The sequence below is a fragment of the Emys orbicularis genome, chromosome 3, assembly GCF_028017835.1.
Source record: "Emys orbicularis isolate rEmyOrb1 chromosome 3, rEmyOrb1.hap1, whole genome shotgun sequence".
Taxonomy (NCBI): domain Eukaryota; kingdom Metazoa; phylum Chordata; order Testudines; family Emydidae; genus Emys; species Emys orbicularis.
In genome coordinates, this window is record NC_088685.1 from 83,180,868 (window position 1) to 83,194,397 (window position 13,530).

Sequence of the window (13,530 nt, forward strand, 5' to 3'; positions counted from 1 at the left end):
ACACAAGAATGGCTTTGCTATAGGGACACTCACACCCAGGCGAGGTTAAACCCAGGAGCCAATAACGTGGGTTAACTGTGCAATGTAGACACAGCCTTTGTCAGTATCACTGCTAAAACCACTATTTGTTCTTGTACTCAGAACGCTTTACCTTTGTGCCAGGTCTCTCCATATTCACCACCTCCTCTGATGTTAGCCACAGCTAGAACACCACCCAGATGCCTCACAAAAATAAGTCTTGATACACTGAAGGAGAAAAACAGAAAGCTAGTAGATTACTTTGCATTTCCTGCCCCCCAGTGTCTACCTCTTCTCCCTCCTCGCCCCGATGCTGTGTGTATGTTAGATGCAGGAGAGAGTCTGGCATAATGTATGTGACAATATAAAGGGTTAAATCCTCCCTCTGTGCCAAGCCCGAGTAGCCAGACTTGTCTCAGTAGTGTTCCATGGGGATACTGCTATGAGTCTCTCTCTAAAGAAAGCAAAGCTACTCCAATCTTCTTCCTATAGCCCTCCTCAAGGGCAGTGGCCAGAAGATCTATGTAACCACAGATCCACTGGCGATGCCTCTATTCCTTGACAGTCTCCCAACTCTTCAGTGTGGGGAGCGAGGCTCTGCAGCACATATGCCCCCCATGTAGACTCTCTAAACTCTTCCTCCACCGTGTCTAGAGCCATCTGCAACTTCAGAGAAGCAACCTATTTGCTAACAAATGAACCAGAGCTAAAAGTTAAGGCCACCATTTGGCCTGGCTTTGTTTAGGAATTGTAGAAGTCTTTGAATAGGCATTAAATTTGTATTTAATATCACTTGCCTCTGACATTTACAAGGCTGTATTTGCAAAAGAGATCATGTTCTTACATCCAATGTTTGTACCAGTGGTTATACATTGGAGTTCTTGACAAAACAAAACTGTTTTGTTTACTTACATCGTTCAGTATAAGAACATTAAAATCTAAATTTCGGTAGCTGACCTCACTGGTATTTTCTGATGTTGGATGAAAGCTAATGTAATATAAAAATATCTCAATATTAAATTACTAAGATATTAGTGTCATTAATATCTTTTAAAAAGAGATTTAATTAAAAGTCACTTAAATCATATCTGACAATCAAAAAGGAAGCAGGAAGGGAAGCAGGCCTCCCATCAATTGAGGCAAAAGCTTAATGTAGCCAGAGCTCTAGGTGGCAAACCAGGAGCACCAAGGAGAATAGTAAAACATGGGAATTAACCCCAACCAGATTTCCCCCCCTAGGCAACTCCATTCCTATATGAATCAGTCTTATTAACTCACATAAGTAAGAATTGGGTCTTTATGTCTTTAAGCCCTGATGCCACTTATGAGACTCATTCAGAAATATTTCTGAAAAGTCATTTCCCATGCATTTGCTGTCAAATGCTTCCTAAAGAAGCACAATTATTCTTGTGAACTCACCTACCAAGTTGTTTTGTTAATCACAGAAAAGACTATAATGTTACAGTGTGTCCGTAAGTCTGTAGTTACAAAAAGAGTAATATTTTCATAGCTCTAAAAAACAATTAACACCTGCTGGTGACTTCTCTTGCACAGTATGTACAGGGGTAAACTTTTCAGCAAAAAAAACTTGTAGAAGGGGAATTGAGAAGAGGCTCCCGTACTTTCATCATCCACCCAAAGGATAAATCCTCCACAATAGGCTTGTTATCTACAGCCATCAGCTCACCTAGAGCAATGTGAATTCTCTCTTTTGTTTCAAATCAATTTTCAAGGCTTAGGTCTCTGTGATGTCCTGGTCAGAGACTAGATTTATATTCTAGACATATACTGTGTAAAGGGTCACAGTGCACTGTTTTGCCAAACTGTAGAGTGACTAATTTCTAGAGGTTGCGATAGTTGATGTGGAATAGCCTGACACTGCTCCAAGAGACTGTGGTTTTGCAATCAATTTTTGGTGGCTTATAGTCACAGAAAGAACTCCCAGATTTTATTGTACTTCTTTTCATTCCTTGTATCCCAAACAAAATCAAAAGGGATGTCTTTATGTCCAAACCTACCTGATAGGTTGCTTTTGGATGCTAAGTGACCAATCACAGGATATAGCTGATTGAGCATGGGATCACTAACTCAATATATGTTATTCATAGCTATTTAAAAAACTAAAACCAAAACAAATCCCTCCTCCCCCCCAAGCAATTTCTGAATACTTCACTATCAGTGCCTTTTTTTGTACAACTCAAATCCAAACTGGGAATTCATCCCATACCAAAAGTATACAAACATTGGAACTTTAACAGAACAGTCATTGTGATTCAAATTTTCAAAAAGGAGCTAAGTTATTCAGCATTAGTTTTTCTGTCAATTGCCCTTGGTATACAAAGGCTACGGTCCTATTCACTTTCAGTGATACATAGGCTCCTAAGTTACTTAGAAATGTTGAACATTTTATCCCACGTGCATAGAACAACTTCACTGTAAGTGGATATTTATTAGGGGAAGACTGTGCCTTTAGCCACAGACTATAGGAGGGGGATTGTAAGGAATTCTGCTTCAGGGAGGCAAAATGTTTCCAAGAAATCTTGGATGCACAGACTCTGCATGTCTGAGATGATATTCTTTTGACAGATGCAACTTACTCTCTCTCTCCTGTGCGGTGGGCCAATGTGTTGGGAGAAAGGAGGAAAAAGCCATGGACTTGCCTTCTCCCCACTTCCTTTGGGGGGCTGTGCGCCGTACAGGGCCGGCTCCAGGGTTTTTGCTGCCCCAAGCGGCGGAAAAAAAAAAAAAAAAGCCGCAATCGCGATTGGCAGCAGCTCCACTGCGCCATTTTCTTCTTCGGCAATCCGGCGGCAGGTCCTTCCCTTCGAGAGGGACCGAGGGACCCTCCGCCGAATTGCCGCCGAAGAGCCCGACGTGCTGCCCCCTTCCCCTTGGCCACCCCAAGCACCTGCTTGCTCAGCTGGTGCCTGGAGCCCTGGTGCCGTAGAGATAGCAGGGCAGGAGCAACTCCTGTGCTTCGCAGAACACAGTGGCTGCTATTTTGCCTGACCCTTATGTGTGCTCTGAAAGGGGGAAGGGGTCATTATGCCCTTCCTCCACACTATGCTCTTGCTTAAGGGCCTGACAGAATCTGGCCCTGTAACAGGAATGGCAATTTAGATTTATGGTTTACTTCACAATCAACGTTTCAGTATACACTAGAAACTGGTTCTACTGTACCTACAAAGGCACATACACAGCAACAGGGTAAAACATGGCACCTCCTTCAGGGTGGTGTGCAGAATCTGAGCATTACTGGTGGGTTTTCAATAATATTTTCACAGAAGCTTTGCCAAGCCCACACTGAATGCCATCAATTTTACCACACTTTTTAGCTGTGGTGTTTCTATACAGACTATGAAGGCTGTATAATTGATGACAGTGCTACAGTGTGTATTCTACTAGAATTGGTTCTAAATCCAGCTGCTCAGTCGAGAGAGAGAAAAAAAATAAAAAATGCATGCTTATATCCAAAAATAAAGTACTACTCTAACTGGGTTAATGACTTTGGTTTGCTGTTACTTATTTGTGTTTACTTCTGGATCTATCGACCTAAACTCATCCTATGCTGTTGTAGTTTCCTTAAAATGTAGTGAGCAGTAACCATAGTAACAGCTGTGGTTCCCTTTTTGGGTACGATACATTTAAAGAAGATTGCTAACAACAAAATACAATGCCAACATACACAATGTAGCTACTGCCCAAAGCACCAGGCCAAATAGCCAGGGCATCGCTCCACCAGGTGGCTTAATAAGGGTTTTCCTGGTTGAAAATGCCAGGGGGCTAGGAGAGACTGATTGGAAGCTGTGTGTTGAAGGGAGCAAGCCTGCAAGAGTTGTGAGTGTGTGACTGAAGGGAAGCACAGAGACAGAGATTCTTGGGCACAGTTTGCTAGAGTGACCTGCTGACGTTTGTTTCTACTGCGATCAGGAAAAAGGAAATTCATGTACATTTTTTATTAATAAACAAGATTGCATTAAGAATATCTCTGAGTTTCATTATAATTTCTCATTCAAAGAGAAACAAACCTACAAGGCTAGCTCCTCAGGCTTAAAAGGCAATAATACAAAACACTAGCTGGGTGACATCTTACTTAACTGAACAAAGGGTAACGGAAAAAACCGAGTCCCCAGGAAGAAAAGAAGAAACTGGAAAAACTTGGATTTGTGATAAGTTACAGGAGCACTGAGATCAAATAAAAATCTTGAGTATTTATCTTAACAAAAAATAAAACCCTTCTGTTTCTAGGTTATTCAGTGGAGACCAGAAATAATAAAAAAAGCTGAAAACTATGATGAAATTTTCATTAAATTTAGTTTTATTTCCATATATATCTTAGGCAAGGGCTATGTAGTACTACAATCTCCAACCTATTGTGTGCAAATGAGTTGAGTTTTGTTTTACTGTTATATCGTTGTCGTGTAATTTCACTCTCTCAACTCAGCCTGTTTGTCTGTCTCATCCACCTGTCGTGTCCTGACATACAGACTGTAAACCCTCCTTTGTTATTGTCTGGACAACCCCTACTATAACAGGCCTCTGGTCCTTGATTGATGTTCTTAAGCACTACCACAATGTAAATAATAAATAATCTTGTGAGGTCTTGTGCATTGGATTCTCTGTGAATAATTAAAAGCAATATGATATGTTTATCAATTTACTCTATAGGAAACACACACTGCATCACAAGCTGAAGTCAGTGCTATATTTTTAATGGAGGAGGGAGGAGATATTTTCAGGGTGATACTCACCTAACACAATGACCTATTCATCTCCATCATCTATCAATAACTCTCTCTCTGTATACAATCTGTAAATGGCTTGGAACCTAAAACTGTTTTCTCTGCTTGACGTGTGGCCACAGTTGTGGTCAGCAGAGGCACCTAAGCTGAATCTCCTCCATCAGTCTGACAAAGTGAATGACTGGCATTCTCCATGGCCTTTGGAATTCACTTCCTCCCCAACTCTGTAACAGCCAGATTTTTTTAGTTTTCAGGGTGCACTATAAGGTCACTCCTTTCCTCCTTTGCCCATGAGGAGTTAGGTATTGGGAAGGGTTGGTAAGTAGTGATGTAAGGTTCTAGTGTGGGACTGTGTGTGGGTTAGTTAATTTCTATTATATTAACATTGTCACTGGGTATTTTATATGATCTGGGGGAATTGATGGGTCTATTTAATTAGTGTATTCTTAAAAGATTGTCAAAAATGCCTAGAGCATTAGGCAGGCATGCTTACTGTACTTTGCGAGACTCTAAATCAAATATATCCAGCATTTGTTTTTTTATCTCCCAACCCCACCTTCCCCAATATATTACAGTGCATCACATCCTACTAGGAACTAACACATCACTGGTTGAACCTTCTTTACATAAATATTTTTTTAAAAACTATTTAGTGTATGTAATTCTGTTTTACACAAACCACAGGAAATTAAAAATGTAGTTTCTGGAAGACAGCTGAAAAGAGCATTCAGATAATTTCATGATACATCATAAGAGTATGGTCCATTGTTACACAATGTATTTGATATGAAGGACCAGAAAATTATAAATGCTATCTGAAAATATATAGTCACAATAACCATGAAAGAATGAGGTCTGCAAAGGATTTCATGAGATTTGCCAACTTTAATGCAAGAATTATAGCACGTAGCAAACTGCTGTAGCTCTTAATATTGCATGTAAATTTAACAGGACAGTTTAATAATAGATTATTTTTGTGACAGGATGCAAACCTACTGTCTGAAGAATCTTCCTTTATCCTGTACTTGCCATTTTTTTTTTTTTATTAAGAAATTGTGTCTAGCAGGATTTGCTTTGTAATGAAAGCTGTAAAATAATCCCAGTGTCATATCTTGGCAAGCCTACAATAAGAGTTCACTTGCTGGTGAAGTAAACATTGCTTCCCTTTTAAAAGATTATTAATGGGTCAAGCAGGCTGCTGTTTGTGGCTCATGAACTATAGAATGGACTGGAAGTCCTGTTTTAAACTTACCACTTTTGATCTTTGATGCATTGATTTGCTTGAAAAGAAACCCTCCTACACACTCCCTTTTATTCTCTGTTCTACATACGTTGATATTTGTATTACTGAGCAGAAAAGATATGTTCTAAGGTCCCAGTTCAGCAAAGTGCTTAAACACATACTTTATTTTAAGCCCATAAGCAATCCCATTGAGTGCAATGAGGAAACCACTGAGGAAGTGAGTCCATACTCCAATGGTTAGGGTGCTAGCCTGGGACACAGGAGATTTGGGGTTTGACTCCCTGTTCTGCCACAGACTTCAAGTGTGCTCTCGAGCAAGTCACTTGTCTCCCTCTGCAAAATGGGAATAATAGCACTTCCCTGTCTCATAGGGGTGTGGCAAGAATAAACACATTGAGGATTGCGAGGTATGTTTAATAATATTGGGTTCCTAGCTGGGCCTCTTGCTCTCTCTTTTTTAAAATAAGACAAAAATAACAGGAGTACTTGTGGCACCTTAGAGACTAACAAATTTATTAGAGCATAAGCTTTCATGGGCTACAACCCACTTCTTCGGATGCACATGCATATGCATCCGAAGAAGTGGGTTGTAGCCCACGAAAGCTTATGCTCTAATAAATTTGTTAGTCTCTAAGGTGCCACAAGTACTCCTGTTATTTTTGCGGATACAGACTAACACGGCTGCTACTCTGAAACCTAAAATAAGACAGTTCATGCTAGGTTGAGATTTTCTTTCTGTTATAAATGAATTAATATTAATATAATATTCAAGTGAACAGCATTTCCTGCATGTTTTTAAAGATTTCAGAAATTAGCTAATCTCTCAGCCAAAAATAGTGTACCAGAATTGTTTAAGGAAGCTATAGACAGTATTAGTGAAGGAGAATTTGTACCAGTAGCTTGTGCTGGCAGTTCTTGCCTTCCTACACAGAGAAGATCTTGTCATATTTTATTAAAAGGCTAGTTTGTACTTTTATTAGGTTACAGTGATCATATTTTATTTTTTTGAAAGAGAAGGAAAGTTCCCATTGGCAAGCTTCTGGAACCATGTGCATCCACTTATGGACTTAGCACTGGGAAAAGCTTTTTCAGTAGCTGGTACATCATTAGTTTAAAGGAAGTGAAGAGCTGCAAATGTTTTTAAGGAAAACACAGACTGGACACATCCTGTAATTCTCCCCCTCCACCCCGATGATGAGCTAATTTGTTCTGTTTACAAAGGCACAAAAGAAAACATAGAATTGCCATACTGAATCAGACCCAAAGTCCATCTAGCCCAGAAACCTGTCTTTAAGGGTGGCTAGCACCAGTTACTTTAGAGGAAGGTGCTGGAACAGTAGCTGTCAAAAATGTCCTGCTTACCTGTAGCTTGGAGTAAGAGATATGTTGAAACCCCCATAGCCATACAAGAAAGCAGGATGAGATCCATCCAATTTAATTCCCTTCTTGTGGACAATAAACATTGGTATCTTCGTACCATCTTTGCTGGGGTAGAAAACCTAGGATAACACAGAGGAAAGATGTTTGAAGTACTGTTAGTGCTGGGAACTATGAAAACTCACAAGTAGTTATTTCTACGCTTTTATTTTATACGGCTAGAAGTCTGGGAACTGTCGAACTGTAGCCTTTTCCCCGTAATTTAATAGTTTGTTACTGCAAAAATAGCCATTGCTATCATCATCCACAAGGTGTGTGAAATGGTTTGCCCCTGACCTGACTGACCGTTTTAAAAAATATGTACCAAAATAAGACCAAACACCTTATTAAGAGTATGATTCTGCTACCTTTACTCACCCTGAATAGTACTTACTCAAATGACTAATGGTCATTGAAAACTTTATGAAAGGAATATAATAAGCTACAGAGACAAACAGGAAAGACAGTAATAAGAAAGAAATTACAAATTAAGATAATATATATATATTTTTAAAATACTAGAACTAGACATTGACACAAGAAGGAAAGCAGGGTAACAGAGGTAGGAGAAGGAAGCTTGTGACAAATAAGGTTGACCAGTGTCAATGGTTTCAATGAATTTAATGCTTCAGCAGCTCCCCAAAAGATTGAGTAGGCAATTAGAGCTATCAGAAGCTGTCAAGGCTGCTTCCCCACTCTGAACTTTAGGGTACAGATGTGGGGGCCTGCATGAAAACTTCTAAGCTTAACTACCAGCTTAGATCTGGTCCGCTGCCACCACTCTCGATGCTAATTCCCTTCCCTGGGTAGCCTTGAGAGACTCTTCACCAATTCCCTGGTGAATACAGATCCAAACCCCTTGGATCTTAAAACAAGGGGAAATTAACCATCCCCCCTCCTCCCTTCTACCAACTCCTGGTGGATCAAGATCCAACCCCCTTGGATCTAAAAACAAGGAAAATCAATCAGGTTCTTAAAAAGGCGGCTTTTAATTAAAGAAAAAGGTAAAAATCATCTCTGTAAAATCAGGATGGAAAATAACTTTACAGGGTAATCAAACTTAAAGAGCCCAGAGGACCCCCCTCTAGCCTTAGGTTCAAAGTTACAGCAAACAGAGGTAAACACCCTAGTAAAAGGTACATTTACAAGTTGAGAAAACAAAGGTAAACTAACACGCCTTGCCTGGCTGTTTACTTACAAGTTTGAAATATGAGAGACTTGTTCAGAAAGATGTGGAGAGCCTGGATTGATGTCTGGTCCCTCTTAGTCCCAAGAGCGAACAACCCCCAAAATCAAAGAGTACAAACAAAAGCCTTCCCCCCACCAAGATTTGAAAGTATCTTGTCCCCTTATTGGTCCTTTGGGTCAGATGTCAGCCAGGTTACCTGAGCTTCTTAACCCTTTACAGGTAAAAGGATTTTGGAGTCTCTGGCCAGGAGGGATTTTATAGTACTGTACACAGGAGGGCTGTTACCCTTCCCTTTATAGTTATGACAGAAGCTGACAAATAATTCTTTTAAGAATTACATCTCAAAATTCCAGATACTGTTGCTGCACTAGCAACAGGAGAAACTGATAAGCTTATGGTAAAAATTTAGTGATAGCCCACTAAGGACTAGGTTAGTACTAGATAACTGGAGATTTCGTGACACCATATGAGTATTTAAACAGGGATCATAAAATAAAAAAAAAATGTAGCCCCTGTATGGGATTGATCCTAGATTACTGAAGTCAACTGGAGTTTGGGACCTAAAAGCACAATTTTAACCATGAGCGGCAGACTGCAGCATTTTAAAAATCCATGGTAACCTATCTAGGAATATTTATGTTTGAAAAACATCATGTTTTATTTATTTTTATTGTGGATATTCTTGGGTTGGCCCACGGCTGTTCCATCATTAGCCACAACAGCATTATTACATTTGTATTAACAGCATTTTTCACCAATCAGAAGAAGAGTCACTTTCACACATCATATTTTAGGCAACAGAGTGATCTTTGACCGGTCTAACAGTTTAGGTCTAACTCTAAACACTTTTACAGTAATGAAATCACTGAGATGGAAAGAGACTACTGAACATTTTTAAAATGTATAATCTAGTAAGGGACACACACACACACACACACACACATCCGGATTTCAGAAAAAGCATTTACACTTGACCTTAGAACTGGCTGATTTGCAAGGTTAAAAAAAAATTAATAGGAAACTATTATAACAAATTCAAATTGGTTTGGGAATACAAACCAGAGAGTATTATTAAAGAAGCACAAATGTCAAGATTGTGGTGGGTGAAAGGGCTGAAGTGGTGAAATAGGTGGGAAGTGACAAAATGGCCAGCATGCAACCCATTGTTTGCTTTGCACTGTACATACCTAACTATGAATAATAGGATGATGCTGTATAGCCTGGTGGGAAAGAACGCAGAAGAAAATACAGCATAGAGGAACAAAACAAATCTAAAGTAATTTGACTAAGTAAGGCTAATGGACTGAAAAATGGCTTATGCTATTCAGTGGAGTAAGAAAGAACAGGAGGATATTAAATAATCGTGGATGTTACAATCTCACAAAATTTTAATACAGAAGACAAACCATGAAGAATTCTTAAGATGAATGAATAATGCACTGAAACCAAGGACAAGACATCTGGCAGAAATATAAAAATAGAAATCGCAATCTACATCCAGAAATGAAAGCCTCATCTCCAAAGGACTTATCTACACTTACAGTAGTGCAGCAGCACCGCTGGAGCACTTAGTGAAGACACTACCTGTGCTGACGGGAACTTGTCCCATTGGCACTCCACCTCCCCAAGAGGCGGTAGCTTTGTTGACGGGAGAGGCCCTCCTTTGACACAGCACTGTTTATGCCGATGGTTAGGTCAGATTTTCCACATCCCTCAGTGATGTAGTTATACCAACAAAGTTTGTAGTGTAGACCAGGGCTACGAAAGCTCCTGGGACTACACTGGGTCCAGGACTGAAGCCAGGTGCCCAGAGTCAGTTTATCCAATCCTGTCTGGCTTATTTTATTCCTGGGAGGGTGGGAGGGGGTGAGAGTGGGAGAAAGAGGAGCTGAGTCAATCCCGTCTGAACTGCGCAGTTGGGTGGAACCGTATTCTGCTCACAGAGCCAGCCAAGCTCTCCAACAAGACACTCAATAAAGGCTTGAAGCAGGAGACACAGGCCCTTCCTTTTGCCCCTGGGTTTTCTCAGCCTAACTCTCTCCCTTAAGCCTGCAGGGGCACCAGCTGCTGCAAATACCTCAAAAGGGGAAGCACAGCTGAGGGGACAATCACCCCTAAAATCAATGCAGCCCTGGGACAGAGCTGCGGATCAGACCAACACATTACAAAGCCGAGCTGTTAGTCAGAAATTGGAAATTGTTTGGAATTTCCCTCAGTAAAGCTCTGCAGCAGGGAGGCCTCACTAAGCCGCCAGCTGTTGTGGAGGCAGAAAAATCCTGGAGGGAAATTCAGGAGATGGGGCATTTCGCTGCTATCATTGACTGTCAGGTCCGAATCTTCCCCCAAGCTGCAAACAGGCTAAAGTACCATTGTGTTGGAGTTTTGGACAAGGATTTTGTGGCTACCATGATCGTGCTAAATCTGGGGGGAAAGTTGGGGGTATCTCATCCTTAAACTGATGGTGCTGATTCAATTCATAAGAGCACAGAAATTCCAAGGCAGTGGCTTTGTATTAAGCCACTCACTTCAGTGTGAATGAGTATTACAGCACATAACATATGGTTGCACACTATTCTGAAATCCACCAAATAGCGTAGCTCATTTTATGTTGTTAGTGGCAAGCAGAGCCCTGTGTTTTTTTGCAAATGTGAAATAATATAAAATAAAACAAAAAACAATGATTAAAACAACATATGATGAAAAACCTCACTCTGCAGCAGCAGCAGCTCCTGCCCCTCCAGGCTGGTCCTGGATCCCTGCTCTGGGCATTGCAACTTTGTGCATGGGATTACAGTGCTGCTCAGGTCTGGCCTCGCCACCCCTCTGTCATGATGATGGGAGGGTGGCCGCGCCAAATTTGAACAAGTGGCATTGTGACCTGACACATGGGGTTGCAGTGCCGCTCAGGACCTGCCCCCTCCCATCCTGGGGGGCAGGCCCCGACCCACCGGTGTGGGGAGGGGGAGTTTGGAAAAAATGATATAACAAGAAATTCACAAGAAATAAAATGCAAAATTATAAAAAATAAATAAAAAGAATTTCATGGGTCTCTAGTAATAAATTGTACCAATTCCTTCCCTCCAGCTCCCCTAGTTTAGGGATTCAAAGGTTCTAAGCTGCTGTGTATCATATACATTATGAGCTTTCCCAGCTCCTGCAAACTGGCTTCGAGCATACCTTTGTATCAGTTTGGCTTCCTTACCTTTCAGATGTCAACTGTCTCCACAGACTAAGGAATAAGATCAAGCCCTCCACTATAACTTTGTTCTATTCATAACTGACAAGTTCTGTGCAGCTCCACATGTGACATTTTATGAAAATCACTTAATGAGCTGAAGGGCATACAACCATAAATTTCAACTTATGAAGAACACACCTGCCCCCAAGCATTGGCCATGGGTAGGGCATGGAGCTGCAGAACACTTGGCAGGTATAGCTACAGCTGTGGTGTTGGTGTGCTGGTGTTTCTGGGCTGTCTGAAGGCTTCTGAGATTGCTGGGGTGGGTGGGTGGCTAATATGCTGGGGTGCTGTATGGGAAGTAGGTGGGGTTGACTAAGAAGTAGTTGGGGGAGTTGACATGGCATTCTGGAGTGGGCAATGGGGGCCAGTCTTGAGCACTCATCTTCTACCCTCACTAGCTGTGTGGCCTCTGCTGCTGCATCTGCTCTCAACTACTGCAGCAGATTGCTCCTCCCATCTGCTCCTTCCCTGCTGTATTCCAGTATAGGGAACAGCATGAGGGAAACTCAAGGATCTGCCCCATGTGATGTAGCAGAAAGGCAGAACCGCTTGCAAACGCTTGCTGCCTTCCCACAGCTCAGCCACATACACGGGCATTCTGCTGAGATGTGGGAATGCATGACAGGGCAACCAAATCTGGGAATGTCATGCAAAATTTGTCACATTTGGCAGCCTTGGCTATTGTACTCCCCACCAGGGTAGAAGCTGACCATTGAGTGCCATCCCTGACTTTGGAATTTTCTGACCAAAAAAAAAAAAAAAATCAGGTTAAACGTATTGGAAAAAATGATCATGAGAAGTTGGATGAGCCAGGACATTGGTAATGGGAGATAGAACCTCTTAAGCTTTTGGTGGCAGCTTCAAATCAAGTCTCAGACTGGTAGAGATCAAATGTTGCTACCATCCAATTGCTGCTCAGTAGACTATATCAGGGATTCTCAGTTTTTCACAGTATGTACCAAATCTTAACAATAACAGGAGTACTTGTGGCACCTTAGAGACTAACAAATTTATTAGAGCATAAGCTTTCGTGGGCTACAACCCACTTCTTGTAGCCCACGAAAGCTTATGCTCTAATAAATTTGTTAGTCTCTAAGGTGCCACAAGTACTCCTGTTATTTTTGCGGATACAGACTAACACGGCTGCTACTCTGAAACAAATCTTAACAGATTTTCTTGAGGACCACTTCCCTTTCAATTGCATAGACTGTCTCCCCTTCCATTTCTGATTGCATATTATAGTGGCAACTACATACATTGCTGACTTGTAAAAGTAATATCAGGTAAGTATTTAATGTATTTCAGCTGTCTTAACGAAATTTAGCATCTGGAAACAAGGAGAACCAATACAGAGAACCAGCTGGCTCTCTGCAGACCACTCATAACAGCTCTGACATACAAGCTGAAAATCACTGATCTTTATGAACTGAGTCTAAGGATGTCTGCTCCCAAGCAGACAAGTGTCCATATCACAAAAACTACCTTTCTGAGACTGCCAAAGGATGGTATGAATCTGAAAGCTGAACTCCATGCACTCTCTCTCTCACTTCTGTGGTTGTCTACACACTAACATAATTAAAACCCAACTATGTTATTTTAGTGTAACACCTTTTGTTATTTCAGTGCAAGTCTGCCTGTGGACAATCTTACTTAGCATTAAGCCTGTCCTATTTTGGATTTA

The 13,530-nt window shown here is 41.1% G+C and overlaps 1 protein-coding gene across 1 annotated transcript in view; it reads right to left on the reverse strand.

Moving 5' to 3' along the window:
* PREP (prolyl endopeptidase) overlaps positions 1-13,530 on the reverse strand; it is a 177,007-nt gene that overhangs the window by 13,281 nt on the left and 150,196 nt on the right. Inside the window, exons 11-12 of the mRNA XM_065400874.1 lie at positions 7,366-7,502; positions 152-246 (exon numbers count right to left, since the gene is read on the reverse strand). Of these exons, the coding sequence (XP_065256946.1) occupies positions 152-246; positions 7,366-7,502 (232 nt within the window). The remainder of the gene's footprint in view (positions 1-151; positions 247-7,365; positions 7,503-13,530) is intronic.